Raw genomic sequence first — 24,255 nt, 5'->3', positions numbered from 1 at the left:
CTGCAGGTGGTGACTGGCTCCATGAAATTAAAAGACGCTGTTCTTTGTAAGAAAAGCTATGACCAACCTAGACAGCATATTAAAAAGCATAGATATTACTTTGCCAACAAAGGTCCATCTAGTCAAAGCTATGGTTTTTCTAGTAATCATATATGGATATGAGAGTTGGAGTATAATGAAAGCTGAGCACTGAAGCACTAATGTTTTTGAACTGTGGTTTTGTAGAATGCTCTTGAGAGTCCTTTGGACTGCAAAGAGATCCATCCAGTCAATCCTAAAGGAGATCAGTCCTGAATATTCTTTGGAAGGACTGACACTGAAGCTGAATACTCCAATACTTTGGCCACCTGATGCAAAAAAAACTGACTCATTGGAAAAGACCCATCTGATGCTGGGAAAGATTGAAGGCAGGCGGAGAAGGGAATGACAAAAGAGATGGTAGGATGGCATCACCAACTCAATGGACATGAGTTCCAGGAGTTGGTGATGGACAGGAAAGTCTTGTGTGCTGCAGTCCATGGGGTTACAAAGAGTCAGACATGACTGAGTGACTGAACTGAATGGCCAGTAGGTCATATTTTGCATAGTATTACATTAGAAAAAGTTTCAAACATGTCCTTTTAGAATGAAGTGAAAGTTACTCAGTCATGTCTGACTCTTTGCTACCCTGTGGACTATATAGTTCATGGAATTCTCTAGGCCAGTATACTAGAGTAGGTATCCTTTCCTTTCTCCAGGGGATCTTCCCAACCCAGGGATCGAACCCAGGTTTCCCACATTGCAGGTGGATTCTTTACCAGCTGAGCCACAAGGGGAGCCCATGAGAACATGCCAGATGTGGATTTATCTGGAAGCTGACATTGCAGCAGCAGGGTGGCATTGATGTTACCCTACTTAATTGCTTCCCTTGATGGTAGATTGAGTAGGAAGATAGATTATATAATTATTGATTTGTTTATTCTATCCATATTCTTGGACAGTGACAAGTCAAGGCAGCCTTGCAATTGGGATTTTCATATAGTATGGCATTTCTTCCAGAACAGGTTGAAAGAGTAAAGTTGTTTTCTTGTTTTGTTTGATGGAGTGTGGGGGAAGGGTCTTCGTTGCACCTTTAGGAAAGAGAGCAGTTAAAAAATTACGCAGGTGTGTGTTGATGTTAGCTGGCATCTCTATGCGATATAATACTGAATTACCAGCCTGGCAGCGAACAGTGTGTAATATAGTATTTCGACTGAGGCAGGTGGTGATGATGGGTCGTAGTTACTGGAATGCTTTCCTCCCCTCTTCTCTTTGCAACATATTATTAGTAAAGGAGCTGAATTTACTCTTGTTTTCCAAAATCCCCTGGAGTTATTTTATTTAAACATGATATTTGGCTTTGACCAGCTCATTCCTTAATACAGCAAACCTCTTCCCCTTCCTTCCAAAACAAAACTTAGGAGAGGTTGCTTGTGTGTTTTGTTAGGGATATTTTATAGCTAGAAAGAGCTGAATTTATGTCTTTGTTTGGAGGCACCTCTGTTCCATACCACTATAGAAGTAATTTGTTCCTATGGATTTTCAAGACTGTTTAAGAAGAAATTTGGTTGAGGCCCACCCCAAAATTTGGCCCTTCATACTTGCTTGTAGGCTAGTACTTCCAAGAAATAAATACAGCCTCGAATGTGCATACATACATGTAAGTACGTACATTGACTCCTACTCTTTATATATTTCTCATCAGAAATCAGAAAGATTATCAATCCTGTGTTTTCTATACTACTTTTAAAGAGTTACTTTAACCAGTGTGATCCTGATAACCGGTGTCTGTAACACATTTGTACCAGATCATAGAATATTCAAAATAGAAGAAATATATAGACACATTATAGATCCTCTAACAGAGCTTCCTCATTTTCTCCCTATGGATGCTTGGCCCAGGATTCCTCATTTTCTCCCTATGGATGCTTGGCCCAGGATTCAAGGAGATCCTCTGAGTTGCCTGAAATCCCTCAGTGAGTGAGTGTTAGAAGTCCACGATTTCTTTGCAAATCAGATACTTCCATCTTTGAAAGAAAATTCTTTCACATATGCTTTCTTCTCTTTTTTCTTCTCATCAAAATATTTCATCAAATAATTTCACTTTAAAATTTGCATAATGTAAAGAGCCACAAGTTTACTTCAGTCTTACCTGCGTTCAAAGATTACTACAGTCTACTGCTGACTTCTCAAATCTAGGATCAGATCTCAAAAAACCTGGTGGGCATTTCATGTCATTCTCTTGTTCAAGATTCCATTCTGACAATATAGTTACAAATTAAGGGAAAATATCTCAATTTCTAGAGAAGCATATTTTACTAAACTAGAAAGGATGTGATATTGGGTCAACAAAACACTACAAAATATTGTAAACATGTAAATTGGTGATCATATTTTATTTTTTATATGACCTCTGTGCTTTCTACTTGTTTTTCTAATCATATTGTGTTTATGTAAATTTGCTGTGCTACCAAATGGCCCCATACAATGATGACCAACTGCATGGTACATGGGGAGGAACGTTAGTCTGAATGCCAGGATGGTCCTTTTTGCTGCTTAGTTTTCAGCAAGCCTCATTTCCTCACTGGAATCAGTTCTTCTTGGGCTCCTCCTCTGCAACTGAAGTGGCTAAAGCAAATGATCTCTAAGCTTTTCCTAATCTAAGCTTTTCTATTTCTAAGGAAATCTGAGTTTATTCCTACATTGCCTAGATTTAGTTGTGCAACCATTAGAAATCATTGTTCCAGGGAGCTGCTTTTAAACCAACTCCTTTAGGGTAAGGAATACTTGTCTTAAGTCCCTGGGACCTAGGACAGAGTCTGGTGTGAAGCAGGTGCTTAATAAATATTTGTTGAATTACTGGACTGATTTTACCTCTCTAAGTATAAATTTTATATCTAAAAATCAAGAGGAAAAGGAAGTTTAGACAAAATGTGCTATAATGTTTCTTCTGGGCTCTAATATCTTATTACTATATTCTGTGTCTTCCAAAATCATAAGTCTGTAGTGAATTTACAGTCTGGTGCTGTAAAAGTAAATTTTTAATTAGGAAATAATTCAAGCATATAAAAAACAGTTAATTAGACACCCAACAACTTCTAAAATGTTAAAAATATTTCCATATTGCTTCAAATCTTGTCTTTAAATAAATACAATGAAGCAAAGATCTCCCTCCATTTTATTCCAGTCCTTTCCTTCTTTCCAGTGATTAAGATGAAGGAAATATACCTGTATGTAAAAATATAAATACATCTAGAAAACATGAGAAATAGAAATACCTGACTACTGATACTAAATTTTGAGCAGTTTAGTGTAATTAAATACTACACAATGCTCAGTCATGTCCGACTCTTTGTGATGCCATAGAGCCTGCCAGGCTCCTCTGACCATGGGATTCGTGAGGCAAGAACACTGGAGTCGGTTGCCATTTCTTTCTCCAGGGTATCTTTCTGACCCAGGGATCACACCTGGGTCTCCTGAATTGCAGGCACATTCTTTACCATCTGAGCCATCAGGGAAGCCCAAGTAAATATTAATGACGTATAAAATTATATGTGCTTATGGATACATACATGTATATTTTACAAATATGTGGAAACAGATTTTAAAAATCTAGTTTTCAAGCAAATGAATTTAGTAACTTGAATCCAGTTTAGAACCTAGAGATTACTAGCAGAAAAATATGAACTGTGTGATTCATTGAAAATGGTTAATCTTCAAACTTTAGTAGACTTTTATTATCTGGTAACAATCATTTCCTGACCAGGTTAAAAAGTGTTTTCATGATGTTCCCAAAATTGCTTAAGCTACATTAAGCTCTTCATGCATCTTAGAAATAGGCTTCAGTAATAATCATAACACATGCCTTTTATGTAGGTCTTTTCAGTTGATGAAGGCTTTTCATAGCCATGAATTTATCTTCCACTCTTAAGAGATGTATATTACTTGTTATAACTTTTTTTCTATTTTATGTTTGTGAGAGGTGAAGTTATTACATAAAGACTCGGGGAATATATAGAAGAGGCAGAATTTGAATCTTGTCATTTTACCCCTCATCCAGTAAATGTTGCTTCTCATTATTGGTTTTGGATCAAATTCCTTTTCCAAAGCACTTGGCTTTAAGAATTAAGCCCTGTCCTCTTCCACAACAAAACTGGCCTGTCAATTCCAGTGTTACCTCATGGTATTTTATTTTCCTTGTCCAAAATTAAAACAAATTATTTTTTCTTTTCTCGATCTGTTGACAAGTCCAATGACTAAACAATGTCTCATTTTCTTCCTAAATATGAGGAGCCTTCCTGAATATTGGGAGAGTTAATGAGCTCTCATTCATTCTGCTTTGATTTTAGACAAGAGATAAGAAAATGACATATTATTTTTGCAAGCATCTTTTTCTAATGAATAATTGCTTTTGGCCTATTTTGGTATTCCTGTGCATATCTTTCATGATGAAAACTAGAGTATGGGATTTTAGTAATTTCAAAACATTTCTGCCATCTCTCCGCGTTGTCCTTCATTTGTACTGCTCTGGCTTAGTCCCTCCTCATTTCCTCCCTGAATGGGTCCTGATGGGTATCCCTTCTTCCTACCTTGCCCCAGTCTCTTCTTCCTGCCAACTTTGTTTTACTTACTACATAGAAACTGATCAGGTCTTTCCCCTGCTTTGCAGTCCTCAGTGACTGTGCTTTGCCTGCTGGTAGAGTCCGCCTGTTTCTTGAGAAATCCAAGGCTCCTCTGAATCTAGTAGGTGCTTCCCTCACTCAGCCTCTCCTCCTCCTTCCCCTAGCCTATCTCTTTTTCAACCCTATTCACATCTCTTTCACATCTCTTTTGCTTGTACTGATGATTTCCTCTCTTATGGTGACCCTGCTCTCTGCCTCTTGGCCCTTCCATCCTCCTGTCTTTGGGTGCACCATCCAGTGGGTTAGTAAGCTATCTTTTTAAGACCTAGTTTGATTATCACTACCTCTATGAAATCTTTCTTCTCTACTTTATTGGAATACATTTACTTTTCTCCTTCTCTCTCATTCCAACCAATCCACGAGTGAATCTGCTTAAAATATACCTGGAAACCAAATGCTTCTCACCAACTCCCTGCTGGTCTAAGCTACTCTCATACTTTTCTTGAATTATTTGCAGTGCCTTCCATGCTGGTCTCTCTGCTTCCATCTTTGGTCAACAGAGTTTCTTCTTCACTTAACAGTCAGAATCTTATTAAAGTACAAATCAGATCATGTCACCATCTCAAACCTTCATGGCGGCTTCCTGTCTCACATCAGGGAAAACTGCAGTCTTTACTCTGGCCCAAAACCTTGGATGATCTGGGCCTCAACCTCTCTAATTTCTGATCACATCCACTGTTGCTGTAGCCTTTGCTCTCCAGTGACACTGGCCTTCAAGACAGACCTACTCACCCCCGGAGCTTAGCACTTGCTGACTCCAGCAATTGGAACATAATCTCCCTAGAGCATACATGGCTCACTCCCATGCTTCCTTTAGATCTTTCTTTAAGTATCAGCTTACTAAAGTATCCTTCTCTGACAACTCTAGATAAAATAATATCCTCCTTACATAGCAGTCTCTAACTCCTGGCTCTTGACTCTATCTCCTTTAAATTTACCTTGATTTTCTTTTCTTGATTGCACTTATTACTCACCATCTGACAGAGTATTCACTTGTTTATCCTAGAATGTTAGTACCTTTAGAGCTTTACTTTAGTTTTTGTTCACTTCTGAGTTTCCACACCTAAAACAGAGTCTTGATTATAGTACTTGCTCAATAAATATAAATTTTATTAATTTGTAGTTAATTGCTCTATCCTCTGTAATCCCATGACACTTTGCAAACCTGTAGCATTGTTTGTATTTCACTTTGCTTCTAAACTGTTAGCAACTTGAGGGAAAAGACTGAGTAATTTTTTCTTTCAACTTACTTTAAAACATTAAGGACTGTCCTACACAGTTGAGGATATTTAAGTTCCTGCATTTGAGGGTTTTTAAAATCTCATTTCTCTCTGTTCTTAGTACAGAATAGAGTGCCCGGCATGCTCAGGTAAATGTTTGTTTGATAATTATTGAATGATGTGCAAATAGGGAGATAAATAGATCTCATTTTTAGTTTGCAGTGGCAACTGCTTAGCAGATTCTAATGTAGTCAGTGTTTTATTTTCCACTAAACTTTTATGAATTCCAGAAAAATGCCTAACTGAATTAGACACTCAAGTTACTGACAGACCCCTGTAGCAAATTTATTATTTAAAAGGTATAGAACTGAATTGAGAAATGTTGAAAGATGTCAATACTAGTTCTGATAGCTTGCTATAATATATTCATGGAAGGCAACAGAACCTAATTAGGGGCCTATATTAATAAATAAGCATAAAGGAACTGATTTTAATGAACCAAATAAACAACTGAAAAAAAAATTAAAGTTTGCTTCAGTACAAAGTAATAAAACATAAGCACCATAAAGTTGGAGAAGAAAATAATAAATCTGGAACAGCAGGCTTTGATAAAAAGATGACTGGATAAGGTAAAAAGGGAGATAGATAAGATAAGAAAGGTTATTTGAAATGCAGTAGAAGACTTTCAATTTTTTGTAGTGGAATAAATCAAAGTTAACTCTACAAAATCATACTAATGGTAGAGAAAACAAATTTGAGACGCTTTCCTAGAATGTAAACAAGATGTCAACAGTTAGTGTTCAAGTATGTAAAATGTATGGTGGATAGAGAAGGATAGCCAAAGCAAGACTCTCATGTTCCTAGAAACTAATAAGAGCAAAAAGAACAAAAATACAAGCAAAAAAAAAATTACTGAGTTGAGTTCAAGCATGTAAGTTAAAAGCTTACCAATTTCCAAATTATTTCAAGAAGTAAAAAAGGACACACAGACTTTTTTACTTAACATTTTTGCTTAACAACAAAATAAAGAAGAAAAAAAAAATCCTATAATAACTAGGGAGAATAGCAGTTGGCTTAATTTAAAGAAAGAAAATTCAAATTGACTTCAGACTTCTACAACACTAAAATAAACATTGACTCAATTATCCAGTTTTGAGAGATTCAATTAAAACTAATTTATGTACTAAAGATTTATATGCTAAAATCACTATTCAGTGATATTTTTACAGTGGAGTAAAATTTACACTAAGAAAGGCATGCTTAAATAAATCATAGTATGTCCTTTTTTATACTATAAACATATCCTCATAAAATTATATTTTAAAATTAGAACATACTCATGATATGGTCTAATTGTTGCTTCTTGACCTGCATACAGGTTTCTCAGGAGACAGGTAAGATGGTCTGATATTCTTATCTCTTTCAGAGTTTTCCACAGTTTGTTATGATCCACATGGTCAAAGGCTTTAGTGTAGTCAATAAAACAGAGGTAAATGTTTTTCTTAAATTCCTTTGCTTTCTCTTTGATCCAGCAAAGGTTGGCAATTTGATCTCTGGTGCCTCTGCCTTTTCTAAACCCAGCTTGGACATCTGGAAGTTCTCGGTTAACATAATGCTGAAGCCTGGCGTGTAGAATTTTGAGCATAACCTTACTAGCATAGGTGATGATTGCAATTTTCCAGTGGTTTGAACCATTCTTTAGTACTGCATTTCTTGGGAATTAGGATGAGGATTGACCTTTCCCAGTCCTGATGCTGGGAAAGATTGAAGACAGGAGGAGAAGAGGTTGACAGAGGATGAGATGGCTGGATGGCATCACCATTGTAATGGACATGAACTCGGGCAAGCTCCAGGAGATGGTGAGGGACAGGGAGGCCTGGTGTGCTGCAGTCCATAGGGTCACTAAGAGTTGGACACAACTTGGTGATTGAACAACAGCAACATGATATGTTAAATAAAAAAAAGATACCAAACTTTTTATGGTATCCCCCAGTTTGTATGTGTGTGTGTATGTGTATGAAGAAATATAAAATGTGGTATGTGTGTCTGGGTAGGGTGAATATGTCATATATTCTCTTCTTTCAATAATTTTTATGTGTACCTGTTTTTATAACTAAGAGCATAAAAAAGAGAGAAGTTGTGTAAGTTTTGAATCCCCATAACTGCTTCTAATAGGGACTGCATTTCAGAGAGGGAAATTTTGTATCTTCAAACATAAAGTTTGGAATGCTTAATATCTACCCAAAAGCTGCTGAAAATTCAATGCAGTGGACTTGGATCACCAAAGAAATTCTTAAGCTATAGTGGATTATTTTTTTCAGGAATAAACTCAACTGGGTTCTTGATTTGATACCTATAAGTAGGAAAACCTTGGAGAAGGCAATGGCACCCCACTCCAGTACTCTTGCCTGGAAAATCCCATGGACGGAGGAGCCTGGTAGGCTGCAATCCATGGGGTTGTTAAGAGTCAGATACAACTGAGCGACTTCACTTTATTTTTTCACTTTCATGCATTGGAGAAGGAAATGGCAGCCCACTCCAGTGTTCTTGCCTGGAGAATCTCAGGGATGGGGGAGCCTGGTGGGCTGCCGTCTGTGGGGTCGCACAGAGTCGGACACGACTGAAGTGACTTAGCAAGTAGGAAAACCTAGCTAGAGATACAAATAATAAATATACATATAATCTTGGAACAGCAATGAAAAAAAATCTGTTTAGAATGGTAAGAAAATGTACAAAGGGTACATAAGTTCAAACCATCAATAGAAATGGAATCCATGAAATGAACCAAAAGCCCAGAGAAAGAATTGTTTTTCTCAAGAATGTAAATGTAGTCCCTTATAATATATTGGATATGAAGAATAATAGAACCCAACCCTCCCACAAGAAATGTCTCATATATTCCTCAGTGTTAAAAATTAGATACATCAAAGGTTGTCAATATATCTAAAAGAGTGCTTAAAGTGAACTTCATAGAATTAAAAGCTTATATTAGGAAACTATGAAAGTCTAAAAGCATTGATCTTAAAGCAAAGTTTCAAATTTAAAGAAGAGAAAGAAAATAATATCAAATTGAACCATAGTTTAATTCATGAAGTTAGACAAGAAAAAAAATTAAAATTTGTGCATATTAGAAAAGAAGAAACTGGTTTTATTGCAGTTGACATGATCATCTATGTAGAAAATTATATCTACAAAAAACTAGTAGAACTAACACAGTCATTTTATTTAGAAATGGAAAATACAGGTAGAAATTAAATACTTAAAATATGATTTACAGTTTAAAAATTGTTGTAAATAATATTTACAACATACAGCTAGAAATGAAAATTTTAAAAATATTATTTACAATTTAAAACTATTATTTATAACAATTTAAAAAATACTGAGGAAGCAGTCAAACAAACCTGTGAAAGATTTGCCTACTGAAGACTATTCCTGAGAAGAATTAAAGATGTTCTAATTAAATGGAGATATGTACCACATTCATGGATTAGAAGGCACAGTGTTTTTAAGATATCAGTTCTCTTCAAGATGACCTATATATTGAACACAATTTCATCTAAAATTCCACCAGACACTTTTGAGGCAATTGACATATTTCTGGTAAATATTATACGGAAATTCAAAGTATCTAGAATAACTAAGCAATTTTGAAAAAGAAGAACAAAATTGGGAGACTCAGATTGCCTGATTTTAAGATTTGCTATAGGGTAATCCTAGACAGCATATTAAAAAGCAGAGACATTACTTTTCCAACAAAGTTCTGTCTAGTCAAAGCTTTGGTTTTTCCAGTAGTCATGTGTGGATGTGAGAGTTGGATTATAGAAAGCTGAGTGCCAAAGAATTGATGGTTTTAAACTGTGGTGTTAGAGAAGACTCTTGAGAGTCCCTTGGAGAGCAGAGAGAGCCAACCAGTCCATCCTAAAGGAAGTCAGTCCTGGAAGGACTGAGGCTGAAGCTGAAACTCCAATATTTTGGCTACCTGATGTGAAGAACCAACTCACTTGAAAAGACCTTGATGCTGGGAATGATTGAAGATGGGGGGAGAAGGGGATGACAGAGGATGAGATGGTTGGACGACATCACCAACTCAATGGACATGAGTTTGAGTAAATTCCAGGAATTGGTGATGGACAGGGAAACCTGGTGTTCTATAGTCCATGGGGTCACAAAGAGTTGGACACGACTGAGTGACTGAACTGAACTGATAGAGTAATCCAGACAGTGTTATAGTAATACTATTGAATACTATGAATACTAGATCAATAGAGAAGAAGGCAGTGTCCAAATAAAGATTTGAACCCATTCAGTTAGTTAATTTTAAAAAATGTTACTAATGCAATTTTGAAGGAAAATATAATCTTTTCAACAAATGGTGCTAGAACAATTGAGTATCCATTAAAAAGAAAAGAAAGAGGAAGAGGAGGGAGAGAAAGAAGAGGCTGAAAGTAGATATAGAACTAAATGCAAGAGTTATTACAATTATAAATCTGTAGGAAAACATGGAAAATTCTTCTCACTTTGGATTAGACCAGATTTTTTTAGGACACAAAATGCAAGAGTATTAAAGGCAAAATATTGATAATTTCCTAAAATTAGCTGTTTTGGAAAAGCACAGAGAGTAAGGTACAAAAGGCAAGAGATAGCCTGGAGAAAATATATTTTAAAAACTTACAAGATATAAGGACCTATATCCAGAATATGTAAAGAACTCTTGTAGTCAAAAAGGAACACACACAACTCAATTTAAAAAATGAAAAATTTAAAAGTATAAACAATTTAAGCAGAGGCTTCAGAAACAAATTGCAAATATGTCTGTAAAATACAAAATGAATATAAATATATATTTTAAACTTTTTATGTACAATATAAATATAAATGAAATCTATATATGTATATGAATAGATACTCAGGATCGTTAAACATCAGGGGGATGTTAATTTAAGTCATAATGAAAACCAGTACATACCTGCGAGGATGGCATTGAAATTGACAATACCAAGAGCTGGCAAAGGTCAGTTTTCATTCCAGTCCCAAAAAAGGCAGTGCCAGAGAATGCTCAAACTACTGCACAATTGCACTCATCTCACATGCTAGCAAAGTAATGCTCAAAATTCTCCAAGCTAGGCTTCAGTAAGATGTGAACTGAGAAATTCCAGATGTTCAAGCTGGATTCAGAAAAGGCAGAAGAACCAGATATCAAATTGCCAGTATCCGTTGGATCATAGAAAAAGCAAGAAAATTCCAGGAAAACATCTGCTTCATTGACTACTCTAAAGCCTTTGACTGTGTGGATCACAACAAACTGTGGAAAATTCTGAAAGAGATGGGAATACCAGACCACCTTACCTGCCTCCTGAGAAATCTGTATGCAGGTCAAGAAGCAACAGTTAGAACCAGACATGGAACAACAAACTGGTTCAAGATTGGGAAAGAAGTGCATCAAGGCTGTATATTGTCACCCTGCTTATTTAACTTATGTGCAGATTACATCATGCAAAATGTCGGGCTGGATATTCCTTAATATAAATAACCTCAGATATTCAGATGATACTGCCCTTATGCCAGAAAGTGAAGAGAAACTAAAGAGCCTCTTGATGAAAGTGAAAGAGGAGAGTGAAAAAGCTGGTTTAAGACTCCGCATTCAAAAAAACAAAAATGATGGCATCCTGTCCCATCACTTCATGGCAATTAGATGGGGAAACAGTGGAAACAGTGACAGATTTTACTTTCTTGGGCTCCAAAATCACTGCAGATGGTGACTGCTGCCATGAAATTAAAAGACACTTGCTCCTTGGAAGAAAAGCTATGACCAACTTAGACAGCATATTAAAAAGCATAGACATTACTTTGCCAACAAAGGTCCATCTAGTCAAAGCTATGGTTTTTCCAGTAGTCATGTATGGATGTGAGAGTTGAACCATAAAGAGAACTGAGTGCCAAAGAATTGATACTTTTGGACTGTGGTGTTGGAGAAGACTTTTGAGAGTCCCTTGGACTGTAAGGAGATCCAACCAGTCCATCCTAAAGGAAATCAGTCCTGAATATTCATTGGAAGGACTGATGCTGAAGCTGAAGCTCCAATACTTTGGTCACCTGATGCGAAGATCCAACTCCCTAGAAAAGACCCTGATGCTGGGAAAGATTGAAGGCAGAAGGAGAAGGGGATGAAAGAGGATGAGATTGTTGGATGGCATCACCAACTTGCTGGACTTGAGTTTGAGCAAGCTCCAGGATTTGGTGATGGACTGGGGACCCTTGTGTATATAGTCCATGGGGTTGCAAAGAGTTGGACATGATTAAGTGAGTGAACTGAACTGAAGTGCTGTCAAGGATATGAAACCCTTCTATACTGCTGGTGATAATGTAAAATAGCACAGCCTCCTTTTAAAAGAGTTTGGCAGTTTCTTATGAAGTTAAGCATACACTTAACCAGCACTCACACTTATAGTACTTAATCAAAATAATGTAAACATGTCTTAAGATGTGTATATGAAAGTGAAAGTGAAGTCTCTCAGTCGTGTCCAACTCTTTGCCACCCCGTGGACTGTAGCCTACCAGGCTTCTCCGTCCATGGGATTTTCCAGGCAAGAATACTGGAGTGGGTTGTCATTTCCTTCTCCAGGAGATCTTCCCTGACCCAGGGATTGAACCCAGGTCTCCCTCATTGTAGGCAGACGCTTTACCATCTGAGCCACCAGGGAAGTCCAAGATGTGTATGTAAATGCTCATAATGCAGTTGGTCACTCCATATCCATGGGAGACTGGTCCTAGGATTCCAGATGAATACCAAAATCCACAGAAGCAAAACTCACAGATGCTCAAGTCTCTTAATGATCATCTAGTATTTGCATTTCACCTACATGCATCTTTTGTACTTTAAATCATCCCTAGATTACTTATAATGCATCCTACAATGTGCTGCTGCTGCTGCTGCTAAGTCGCTTCAGTTGTGTCTGACTCTGTGTGACCTCATAGACGGCAGCCCACCAGGCTCCACCATCCCTGAGATTCTCCAGGCAAGAACACTGGAGTGGGTTGCCATTTCCTTCTCCAGTGCATGAAAGTGAAAAGTGAAAGTGAAGTTGCTCAGTCATGCCCGACTCTTAGCGACCCCATGGACTGCAGCCTACCAGGCTCCTCCATCCATGGGATTTTCCAGGCAAGAGTACTGGAGTGGGGTGCCATTGCCTTCTCCACCTACAATGTGAATGCTATGTAAATAGTTGCTTGCATGGCAAATCCAAGTTTTGGTTTTGGGAACTTATTGGAAAATCCCCCCCCCCCCCATATTTTCAGTCCTTTCTTGATTGAATCCATGGATATGGAAGCCACAGATGTGGAAAACAACTGTAATTTTATTTATCCTAATAAAAAACTGGAAATAATTGGTGACTTGATAGAAAATGGAATTCCACTAAATAATAAAATGGAATGCTAATACCCACAAAAACATAAATGAATCTTAGAAGCATTATGCTAATCCAAGCACATGATTGTACAGTATTATTCTATTTCTATAAAATTCTAGAAAGGCAAAAGTATAATGAGAGAAAGCAGGTGGATGAATGCCTGAGAAGTTATTGGGGAGAGGAATGACTGAAAAGGGGAGTCAGATAATTTTAATGAGAGCTGGGGGTTGAAGGAAGGTTAGGCAGGGGTAAGAGAGAGTGTATGTATCTTACTCATGATAGTGGTTATACTGAAGTGTACATTTGTCAAAAGTCATCAACATGTACACTTAAAAATGAATGTATTTTCTAATATTTTAGAGGACTTCCCTGGTGGCTCAGATGGTAATGAATCTGCCTGCAATGAAAGACCCAGGTTCCATCCCTAGGTTGGGAAGATTCCCCGGAGAAGGGAATGGCTACCCACTCCAATATTCTTGCCTGGAGAATTTCATGGACAGAGGAGCCTGATGGGCTACAGTCTATGGGGTGGCAAAGGGTCTTGACTGAGCAACTTTCACTTTTTCACATAGTATATTAGACTTCAAAGCTGATTAAAGTAAAACAAAACATACATACCCAAAAGAAGAAATTGGTCTTTAGATGTACAGAATCTCAAGTCAATGTTTGGGAGCATTTTAGGGGCAGATTTTAGAAGTCCCAGAGAGGAAGAGAGATATTAAAAGAAGCCAGATATATTCCAATTTGCAGTCTCTGCTGACTTGAATCACCAGGGTATTTAAAATTTTTGTGTAAGTCAGATTCCCATTTTTGGTGATCTTGCAGAAGTGTGGAAAATCAGTAAATATGAAAGTAGCTATTTGGTGGGGGAAGTGGACAAATCTAAGGAATTATGAAAACACTATAGGCCAGAGAGACTGAATTTAGTATTGGAAAAATATTAAAAACCATTACAAAACCAATTAGCAAGCCGTGAAGGACACTGAGTAGAAGAAGCTTGGCTTTGTCAAGAAGCAACCGCATGAGACTAGCTTCAGCCCCTCTGATACTGAATAACGGGTCTGGGAAGTTTAACCGGAAGCAACAATTGGAATGTATCCTAGTCAGACATTTAGATATAGTCAGTAGTAAAGCTCATCACAAAAATTGAAAAATATGGTTTATAACCTAGATGCATCTCTACCTGAGGAGTGATATCGAAATTGTCCCAGTGCAATGTGGAAAACAGGGGAAATATGCTTGAATTGTGGGTGATGAGTGTATGGTGTGTTTGCATGGGTAGAAAAGGGAGGTGGAAAGTGTGTGTTTGGAGGATGAGGAGAGGGAATGAAAGATTAAGCCAGAATATAGAGGACCTTAAACCATGTGAAACAACAGGACCTCACTCATGAATTCCTCCCAGTCACAATAGAAGTACTGACAGACAGCTGGTCCTAAACTACAGATCACCTTCCTCCTGGGCCAGGGTTATTTCACTTCTATCACTTGGTGCTTCTCCTGCACTAAAAGGAGCAAACATTATTATATGTTTGTGTGTCAAGTCGCTTCAGTTGTCTTGACTCTTTGTGATCCCATGGTCTGTAGCCTTCCAGACTCCTCTGCCCATGGAATTCTTCAGGCAAGAAGACTGGAGTGGGTTGCCATGCCCTTGTCCAGGGGATCTTCCCAACCCAGAGGTTGAACCCATGTCTCTTTTGTCTTCTATATTGGCAGGCGAGTTCTTTACTGTTAGCACCACCTGGGAAGCCCATTCTACTGAGAAATAAAGAGGAATTATTGCTGATAAGTAGATCACTATCAAGCTCCATTTTAATGTTAGAGAAGATTGTATACCTCTTAAGCTGATTCAGAAAATAGCCATATGGTTGAGAATTATGAAAAAATAAAAGCATAAATATATGCACTGTTGAGCCAAGAGAATGAGAGATGAGGAACTGTTCCAGGTCTCAGGATGATTCTTATATACTGGTTGTTGAGCAGCTCTTCACTGTGACCTCAGGCAAGTCCTCCCGCTGCCTTTTTCTTATCTGTAAATTGTAGATAATAATATGATCCATTATCTGTTTTCTGCAATTCCGAAATTCAGAGAACTCTGAAAAACAGAAGTTGCTTTGGTTTTGTTGTAATTTCATAAATTTGTGGCAAATTTACATGGTGGCGAAACTTGGCCTGAACATTAAGGGTTTATGTTCATTTTCCACTTATTGTGAATATTCATGAATTCTGAAGAAATATTAAGGTTTGATTATAGTGAAAGAAAAAATTGAAAGTGTTAGTCACTCAGTTTGAGACCCCATGAGCTACAAAGGAAGCCCATTAAATCCTGCTGGAGGTATTTATAACACATGCTGGTAGCTCAGATGGTAATCTGCCTGCAATGCATGAGACACAGGTTCAATCCCTGGGTCAGGAAGATCCCAGGAAAAGGGAATGGCAATCCACTCCAGTATTCTTGACTGAAGAATTCCATAGAAAGAGGATCCTGGCAGGCTATAGTCCATGGGGTTGCAAAGAGTTGGACAGGACTGAGCAACTAACATTTTCACTTTCATATGAACTCTACTCCATTTCTAAAATTTAAACAGTTCTGGATTCTAAAACATCTGGCCTCAGTGGTTTCAGATAAGAGACTGTAGATCTGTAATACCTTCCTCTTAGGTTTCTGTGAAGATTAAGTTTTTTATACCAGATTTCAAAAAAAAAAAAAAAAATAATGGTGAAGTTATTATTGCATATAGATTACTGAAACTCAGAAATTAGATTCCCTACTCCCATCTCTGAGAATGAGTGAAGTTTTAACACTTGATGATGCCTAAGATTATTCTTAGTACTTTTACATTTTAGTCTGTCAGGTGTGATTTATAGTATATCAGTTATTAAAATGGAATGTTCCTCTTAACTGTCCTACTCTGAGCACTTATCCTTCTTTTTTTAATAATCTTTACATATCTGGATGGGTGCCTTATTTGCCTTCAGGTGTTAGCTGGCAAACTTATTTTGGAGTCATCTTTCCTAAGGTACATTTTATGAAACTCATGTTTAGATTATATATCTCCTAACTTAAACACGAACAGATAGGCTTATTTACTGAGAGTTGTCAATAAAAGAGAATTCATAATATGTTATAAGACAATGTCTTAGTTTGTAAAGTCATTGGGTAAAAAACACTTGAGCAAAAATATCCATCTAGATTTCATTGTGTTTCCCAAGTAGAATTTTATTTTTGTGGTTGATTTTTGGCATGCTTCCTATTTCTTCAAGCTATGTAAAACCCTTTTGCTGTGCTTAATCCTTGACCTGTGGGCATGGAGAAATGATTATGCAATACACATCTAGTATTGGGAAATTCGTAACTGAAAATTTCATATACTGAAATGCTTGGGAGAAAAAGATTATTTAAATAAATATTATATTTCAAAAGGAAGAAATAAAGCAGTTATTTTTAAATGTGCTTTTCCATGGGACATTTGCTTCTATTCAGAGTTGGGTTGGAGCATAGCAGTAATGAATCCCTTTGCCACTGTGGCTCCTGCTCCCCACTGTCTTTTCCCTGGAAAAATATTGTTGCCAAATGAGATTTGTAACCTGTGTGTGTGTGTCTGTTTACCTTTGTTTGGGTAAATGTTACTAGGTGCCCTGCTCTTGGCCAGCAGTTCCATTGCCCAAGTGGTTTCACTCAACCTCAGAATGAGGAGGAATGCAGTGATGAGACTTTGACCCACAGGGTGATCGCTTAAGGTTTAAGATAATATAAGGATTAGAATGGAGACTTTCTAAAAGGAAACAAGGACGAACTTTTATTTTCAAGGTCTCATGCTTTCTCTACCCTATTTTCTAATTCTACAACCAACCAACCAACCAACCACTGAACTTCCTTTCCATTCAGAAGGAAGTATAGTAGGAAAGTTTCAGTCCCTTGTGAATGAAAAGATCATCTTTATTGCTGCCATGTCTTACTGTGTTGTAATAGGGCAGTCCTTTCATGAGAACGTAGGACCAAATGACCCCTTTCAGATCCCTCATTCTTTTAGGCTATGACCTTACAAGATAAGTGCAGTTGTTTGAGGGAACTTTTGCAATTTTCTAGTTGGTTGACCTTAAATGAAATCTCTTCACTATCTACCAGATATTCTGTCTGAAAACATTTTTTTCCATACCCCTAATTTCTATGAATCTCTCTAGAGTAGCATAAGGGTAGGATTAATTATAGTCTGCTTAATATCACTCAACACATGAGAATACTGTTTTTCCATTTAGTTTTCAGTACTCTATAAACCTGTTCAGAGTGTTAATCATTGAGAGATTTCTGAGAATCAGTTTCTTCATCCTGAAGAGATGATAACTGTAAATAATAACACAACTGTGTTTTGATAAATGGTTTCAACCAATGGTGAACGTGATGCTGAAAACTTGGTCTCTGTGCACTGGTACCAGATCAAATCTCAGAGGCAGAATTTGGGGTGAAGTAGAAAAGGATAGCTTTATTTCTTTACTAGTCATAAGGGTACACAGTGTGATCCTGCCCTCAAAAACAGTGACCCAACCTGGGAGTATTTGGTAAGGAGCTTTATAGCAGTGGTTCCAGAGTGAGGTTGATGATAAGATTAGAGTGTGTGCAGGGCCAGCACTCCTTTAATCTGATTTCAGGTAATCTCATGATGCCTTTCTCTGGCTCCTTTAATATGGCCTCAGGTGTTCTCTGGAGTGAGGAATGCTAAATCCATTCCATTGGGGGTTTTGGTTCTAATAAGAGCTTAAAGATTGTGTTCTGTCCCTTGAGGGGGGACCAGGACCCTGCCCTAAGGCTGCACTGTTGTTTCTTGCCTGTTCTTCCCTTGTCTTTGCATCCTCTCCCTTCCCTTATCACCAGAATGTTGAATCTGTCCTTTGGGACTCTGGGAAGGACAGAGGCTGGAGTCTGCTCCTTACAAACAAGGAGTGGGGGACACAGGCTTCCATATCCAGGAGTCCCATAGGGTCCTGCTGAGTTTCAAACAGGCAGCTCTAAAGGAACATGTTTACCAAAAATGTATATATATTTCCTTGTTCTGATTTTGAATATAACAAAATCTCCTGTTGTTTCCTTTCTTTCCTCCACCATGGACCCATCTCTAAGCAGTATTCCACTGAACTGAAGAAGCTGTACTGCCAGATTGCAAAGACATGCCCCATCCAGATCAAGGTTATGACCCCACCACCTCAGGGTGCTGTCATCCGGGCCATGCCTGTCTACAAGAAGGCCGAGCATGTCACTGAAGTGGTAAAAAGGTGCCCCAACCATGAGCTGAGTCGTGAATTCAATGAGGGTAAGGAGAATGGGGATCTGTGGCTGTTTAAGCTTGAAATAGAGCTCCTGTGGAGAGTTTTGTCTGGGATCCACCTATCTGTTTCCAACCTCTGCAATCTGATGGCAGCTTAGTCTACCTTTTTGGGTGATAAGACTGTCTGAGAATAATGTTGAATAAATTTCAGGCTTTCACAATAATTAAACTGCTTATTTTAATATTGGTAATCGCTGGATGACCTGGACTTGCCTCTCTTCTCCCTGCTTCTTCCTTCCTTCTGTCGGGAGAGTGAGTAATTTCCTGGGTTCTGTCTTTTGGCAACAAAGATTTGAAATGGCAGACCAATGTTACAGCTCATTTACAGCTCAGAGTTTTATTCAGCAAACAGAGGATAGTATACCCTGGAGGCATGAGGGTGGGCCGACCCCAAAAGAGAGGCCTCAATCCATCTTGGGTCTCTCTTTTTGTACTTTTTGTCTCTTCTTCCTATGCAAATTAGGGCTAGCTATGTTTCACCTGAGGTTCTCACTCCCACTCCAGTCTGCAGATTTTCTTTTGTTCTGTTATTGTGGGCTTTTCCCTTTGTCTTTTAGCCACCACCATTTTGGACTCCTTTTTTCCTTTTCTAACTACCTAACACTTCCCTTTTTTTTTTTTTTTTTTTTTTTTAATGAGAGGGTTTTAAGAAGAACAGTGTGGCCTCTGATCTGTTGGTCCCCTGCTAAGGGCTTCAGTGCCTCTCCTGGGGTTATTGTCAAGGCTGGACTGATTAGGGTCTAGAAGGGTGAGAGAAAAGAGCATACAAAGTGAGAAATAGTAAAAAAAAAAAAAAAAAAAGAGGAAAATGGGGAATAAGAAATAAATGAAGGCAAATAACAAACAAGAGGAGTAAATGGACGATCAAGAACAGGAGCTTAGGAGGGGAAGCAGTAAAGTGAAGGACTGACAGTCAAAGAGCAGGTTATCTTGGGGCCACCTTTAAGTGCTGTATCCATAGATAAGTTAGATCCCAGGTTCTGAGCCTCAGATTCAGTAATAGTTTTACAGAAGTGGTCATTATTTCCAAGGGTCCTCTTACATTTACTACTCTAAAGTTTATGAAGGGAGGCTAAGTCAAGAACACAAAATAGTTGAAAGGAAGGACAAGAGAAAGCATGAAGATTCATCAAAGAGCAATCAGGAGACAGGAGGATTGGGAGTTAGAATACCTTTTATAGAAATTATGTGAAAAATAGAAAGATTGGTAGGTTACCCAGAGATATGTATGTATATGTATATACATATGTATGTATAAAAATACATATACCCAGAGTATATGTATGTGTATGTATACATATACCCAGAGTATATGTATGTAGATAATATAATAGGTGGTAAAGAAAAAGTAATGGAGAAAGAGAATAGATAGAAATTTAAAAAAGGAAATAAAGTTAAAATCTCTCCACCTTAACACAGCTAATTTTTACATATGAATTCCTAGTCCTTGGTATATGACCTTATTATCCATACCTCTGCATCTTACCTTTCACTTAACAATATGCTGTAGAAGTTATTCTCTATAGCTAGGCTTTGTTATCGGTTTCCATAACTTCTCTTGATCTGTCAAGATGACATAACCATTTTTTGTTTTTGTTTGCTTTTTTCTTATTTTTTAGCACAATAGTTATTTAAAATTTTTGCCATAATATATGATATTTCAGGCAACAGAGAGCATCTTGATATATGAAGCCTTTTACTTTGAGTATCAGTTACTGTAGAATGAAAATATGAGACCAAAGGTTAAAAAACATCTTTACAGCATTAACTCTTAGAGCAGCGTCTTTATTTTTGAGTTCTACCAGGTATCACATTTTGTGAAACTTTGTTTATGTTCCTTTCAAAACTTGCTTCCCTTTTTTACCCTCTAACCTGGGACAATTGCAGTACAACAAATAAAGTTAGTTTTCCATCTTTATGACCAAAGTAAAACTGTGACTTAATCATGAAAAATAGAATAGGCAAATGAAAGTTCTATCCTTGCCATTCTTAGCTTCTCATAGTGTTTTAAATGGTCAATTTGGGGGCAGTGTTTTCTGTCAGGCAGGTATATTTTTTAAATTAACTTGTTCCTTTTTCTTCCATTTTTCAGAGAGGCTGGAAAAATGCTCTGTATGGATCAGCTTAGAGATGTAGTTATAGAGTCCTCTACAACTTGTTTACCTTGAGCCCAGAAATATGGGACTGTTCCCTTATATATAGATGACCATTCCTGACCTTTTTGTGGCTATAAAGGTTGTGATACCTTCATGTGTTAGATCTCTGGCAACAGGATCTAGTCTTCTTTTCAAGGATGTATATTTCCTCTATTATTCAAACTATTTCTTTGACCACCAGTGTTCTGTCCATAGTTTCATTTTGTTTTCTTTGTTTTGAGGTTGATGAGCTAATTTTTTTTCTTTTTCCATTCTGTAGGACAGATTGCCCCTCCCAGTCATTTGATTCGAGTAGAAGGTAACAGTCATGCCCAGTACGTAGAAGACCCCATCACAGGAAGACAAAGTGTGCTGGTACCTTATGAGCCACCTCAGGTAAGCAGATAAGGACTGGGCATAGGAGGTGTTTCAAGCATATAATTCTATCTTAGTTATAAAATAGATAACTTTTTTTGTATTTATTGTCTCCCTTCTCTTCACGAGGCACTTCTCTATCCCCCTTCAAAACTGCTAAATTTATACCAAATTTGTTACTGGTAACATGGCTCTGTTGCCCATGTTCTCATCTTAAAGGCAGAAAATAACTGAATCTACAGTTGAGTTTATACATGGCATTATTATCCAGAGATCTTAATCGGAAATTCAGCTGGTAGTAGATGTACATGAGTATTGGATGCAAGTATTTTTCCCTCATAGCTCAGTCGATAAAGAATCTGCCTGCAATGCAGGAGACCCAGGTTCGATTCCTGGGTTGGGAAGATCTCCTGGAGAAGGAAACGGCAATCCACTCCAATATTCTTGCCTGGAAAATCCCATGGACAGAGGAGCCTAGTGGGCTACAGTCCATGGGGTTGCAAGAGTAGGACACAACTTAGCGACTAAACCACCACCACCATTTTTACACTATCCCGAAATGGGAGACCCTAAGAGGGATCTCATAGTTGAAGTTCGAATGTACAGGATGGCAGATTAGAAAAGCAGCATGATGCAGCAGAGAGAACACTGGAGTGATAAGACCAGAGACCCTTGATTTGCTGACTCTTTCTGTGGACTTCTAGCTTATAACTCTGTGTCTCTAGGCTTCAGATTGCTTCACCCATAAATTCATTTTCAGGACTAGATTATTTAATTCTGAATTCCAGAGTGTTCGTTATGGAAGTATACATTCACATGTATGTTGTACTGTGGTATCCATATCATAGAAATGTCCCTGGAGCATTACTGCTGTAGTTATTAATTTTTTCATCTCTAACTTTTCATATATGTGATGAACCCTGTTTGAATTAAGTGATATGGATCAGCTTGCAAGTGAATAGGGTCAACCATGGTTATTTTTAAAAACCCTTTCATACTGTGCAGAGGGTCCACTATTGCAAATACTAGCTTTAAGCTTCCTAAGAGCCAAGACAAAGAAGAATCTACCATGGGTTTTGTAGTTTTTTAGAAGAAAGGATATCACTTGATCAGAAATGGAGTTGTTTAAGTAAGTGAGAACGAAGAAGGAAGAACTAAGAAGGAAGAACGTTAGTTCAAGTCCTTGTTCACACCGACTCTCTTCCTCCCTGTGTTCAGGTTGGCACTGAATTCACGACAGTCTTGTACAATTTCATGTGTAACAGCAGTTGTGTTGGAGGGATGAACCGACGTCCAATTTTAATCATTGTTACTCTGGAAACCAGAGAGTAAGTGGCATTTGCAGAACTGTCATTCTGTAGAAACTCTGGGCAGAGGGCAAAGTGAAACTGTGTTTGTTTTATCATTACCTTTGCATGTACAACAGAGAGCTACCCTAGATTTTGTCCTTTGTGCTATAAATCCTTGCTGCAAACACTTACATAAAAGATCTAAGAAAGTGGAGACAGAACAGGGTGGGTAAAGGTAGAAAATAAAAAAAAGAGTTGGGAAGGTGTTCAAGTCACTTCATACCTGAATTCTTGACATTTGACTGGAATAGTTTCTGATTAGACAGTGTTTGTTTTCATGTGGGCCGCGAGGCATTTAACAGTTTCTTTGAATAAGTCTGAACTGCCTAAAGGGATTTTATCTGGAGACATCCACTGGCTTAACTCAAGTTTCCTTCAAAATATGTAGCTAAATACAGCTGTTCAGCTAATGGCTTGGAGGTTCTTTGCAGAACAAATGGATGCTATTTACTAATATTGCTCATGGCCTGTAAGCACTTTTGTGTTCTGCCAAATGCTTTGGGGGCCCATCCTCAAAGCAGCCTTGAGTTGGTGGTGGAGCCGGTGCACTGGTGATGGCCAGCAGGGGGCTTTTCAAATTCCTTTCATTTAACCCTTTCTTCCCTTTAATTCCTAGTGGGCAAGTCCTGGGCCGCCGCTGCTTTGAGGCCCGGATCTGTGCTTGCCCAGGGAGAGACAGGAAGGCGGATGAAGATAGCATCAGAAAGCAGCAGGTCTCGGACAGCACAAAGAATGGTGATGGTACGAAGCGCCGTAAGTAGCTGTAGTGGCCCAATGGGGTAGGGCTAAGTCTCCTCCAGATGCAGTGCCTGATGGGTGATGTTTGAGAAGCTGCAGAATAAGACCTAAGGGCTTTAGAGACACGTTTATGACCTTAAGCTGCAGCTCTTGATGAAATGGATTCTGGGTGTGCGCTATAGCTTTTCAAAAGCAGATCATCATGGAAGATTAACCAGCAATCCTCCAGACATGACTGCCAGACCAGTAGCATCAGCATCATCTGGAAGCTGGGTAGAAATCCAAACTCTTAGTTTGCAGCCTTGCTGAATCAGAAGTACTGGATGTGAGGCCCAGGGATCCATGTTCTGTAAGCCCTGTAGGTGCCTCTGTTGCCAGCTGAAGTTTGAGAACCAGTACCTTAGCCTATTTATGTCCATTTATCATTCTGTTACTGAAGGTGAGGGTTGAAAATGCCACCTGCCTACCTCCTGAGTCTAGGGGAATAGTGAGACTTAAGAGTGAACTTCATAAAGCACAGTCTGGGGAATATGCAGCTGTGGGTTTCATTGAATCTTGAGATGTAGGACCCACTCAGGGCTTTAGTTACATCATTTATAGTGAGGCTGATGATTTAGATCAGTTGGTTTCAGACTTGTTTTTTTAAGCAATAAAAGCTTTTTAAAAATGAAGTATTTCGAGGAGCTCAAAATAGCTGAAAGCAGAACTGTTCTAGTTGAAGAGGTGGGAGTCAGGAGTGGGCTGTGGTTTCATGCTTCACTCACACCACCCTTGCATGTCAGGTACTCACCCCCAGAGGTCTCATTCTTCAGGTCACAGAGTTTGAAAACCATTGATCCACCCAAGCTACTAAAGCGTGAGATTTAATTCTAGAAGATGGCTTGCATACTGCTATCACTATAGCAAGTATTTTAAAATATATCACACTGTGAATTATATCGTGAAACATGTTTTCATCTTATTACTGATTAGTATGCAGAAGAAATAAAAATGGTATTGAATTTT

The 24,255-nt window shown here is 38.1% G+C and overlaps 1 protein-coding gene across 9 annotated transcripts in view; it reads left to right on the top strand.

The window, feature by feature from the left end:
* Positions 1-24,255, top strand: part of TP63 (tumor protein p63) — a 272,129-nt gene that overhangs the window by 220,659 nt on the left and 27,215 nt on the right. For 8 of the 9 annotated variants that reach the window (XM_019958208.2, XM_019958196.2, XM_070790193.1 and 5 more), the window contains 4 exons: positions 18,452-18,638; positions 21,069-21,184; positions 22,382-22,491; positions 23,129-23,265. In XM_019958208.2, coding sequence (XP_019813767.1) covers positions 18,452-18,638; positions 21,069-21,184; positions 22,382-22,491; positions 23,129-23,265 — 550 coding nt within the window. The remainder of the gene's footprint in view (positions 1-18,451; positions 18,639-21,068; positions 21,185-22,381; positions 22,492-23,128; positions 23,266-24,255) is intronic. The other variant, XM_019958202.2, reaches the window with a different exon arrangement.

Source organism: Bos indicus, chromosome 1 (genome assembly GCF_029378745.1).
Source record: "Bos indicus isolate NIAB-ARS_2022 breed Sahiwal x Tharparkar chromosome 1, NIAB-ARS_B.indTharparkar_mat_pri_1.0, whole genome shotgun sequence".
In the NCBI taxonomy this organism is placed as follows: Eukaryota; Metazoa; Chordata; class Mammalia; order Artiodactyla; family Bovidae; genus Bos; species Bos indicus.
The sequence above is the reverse complement of the archived record's forward strand: the minus strand, read 5'-3'. Positions and strand labels throughout refer to the sequence as shown.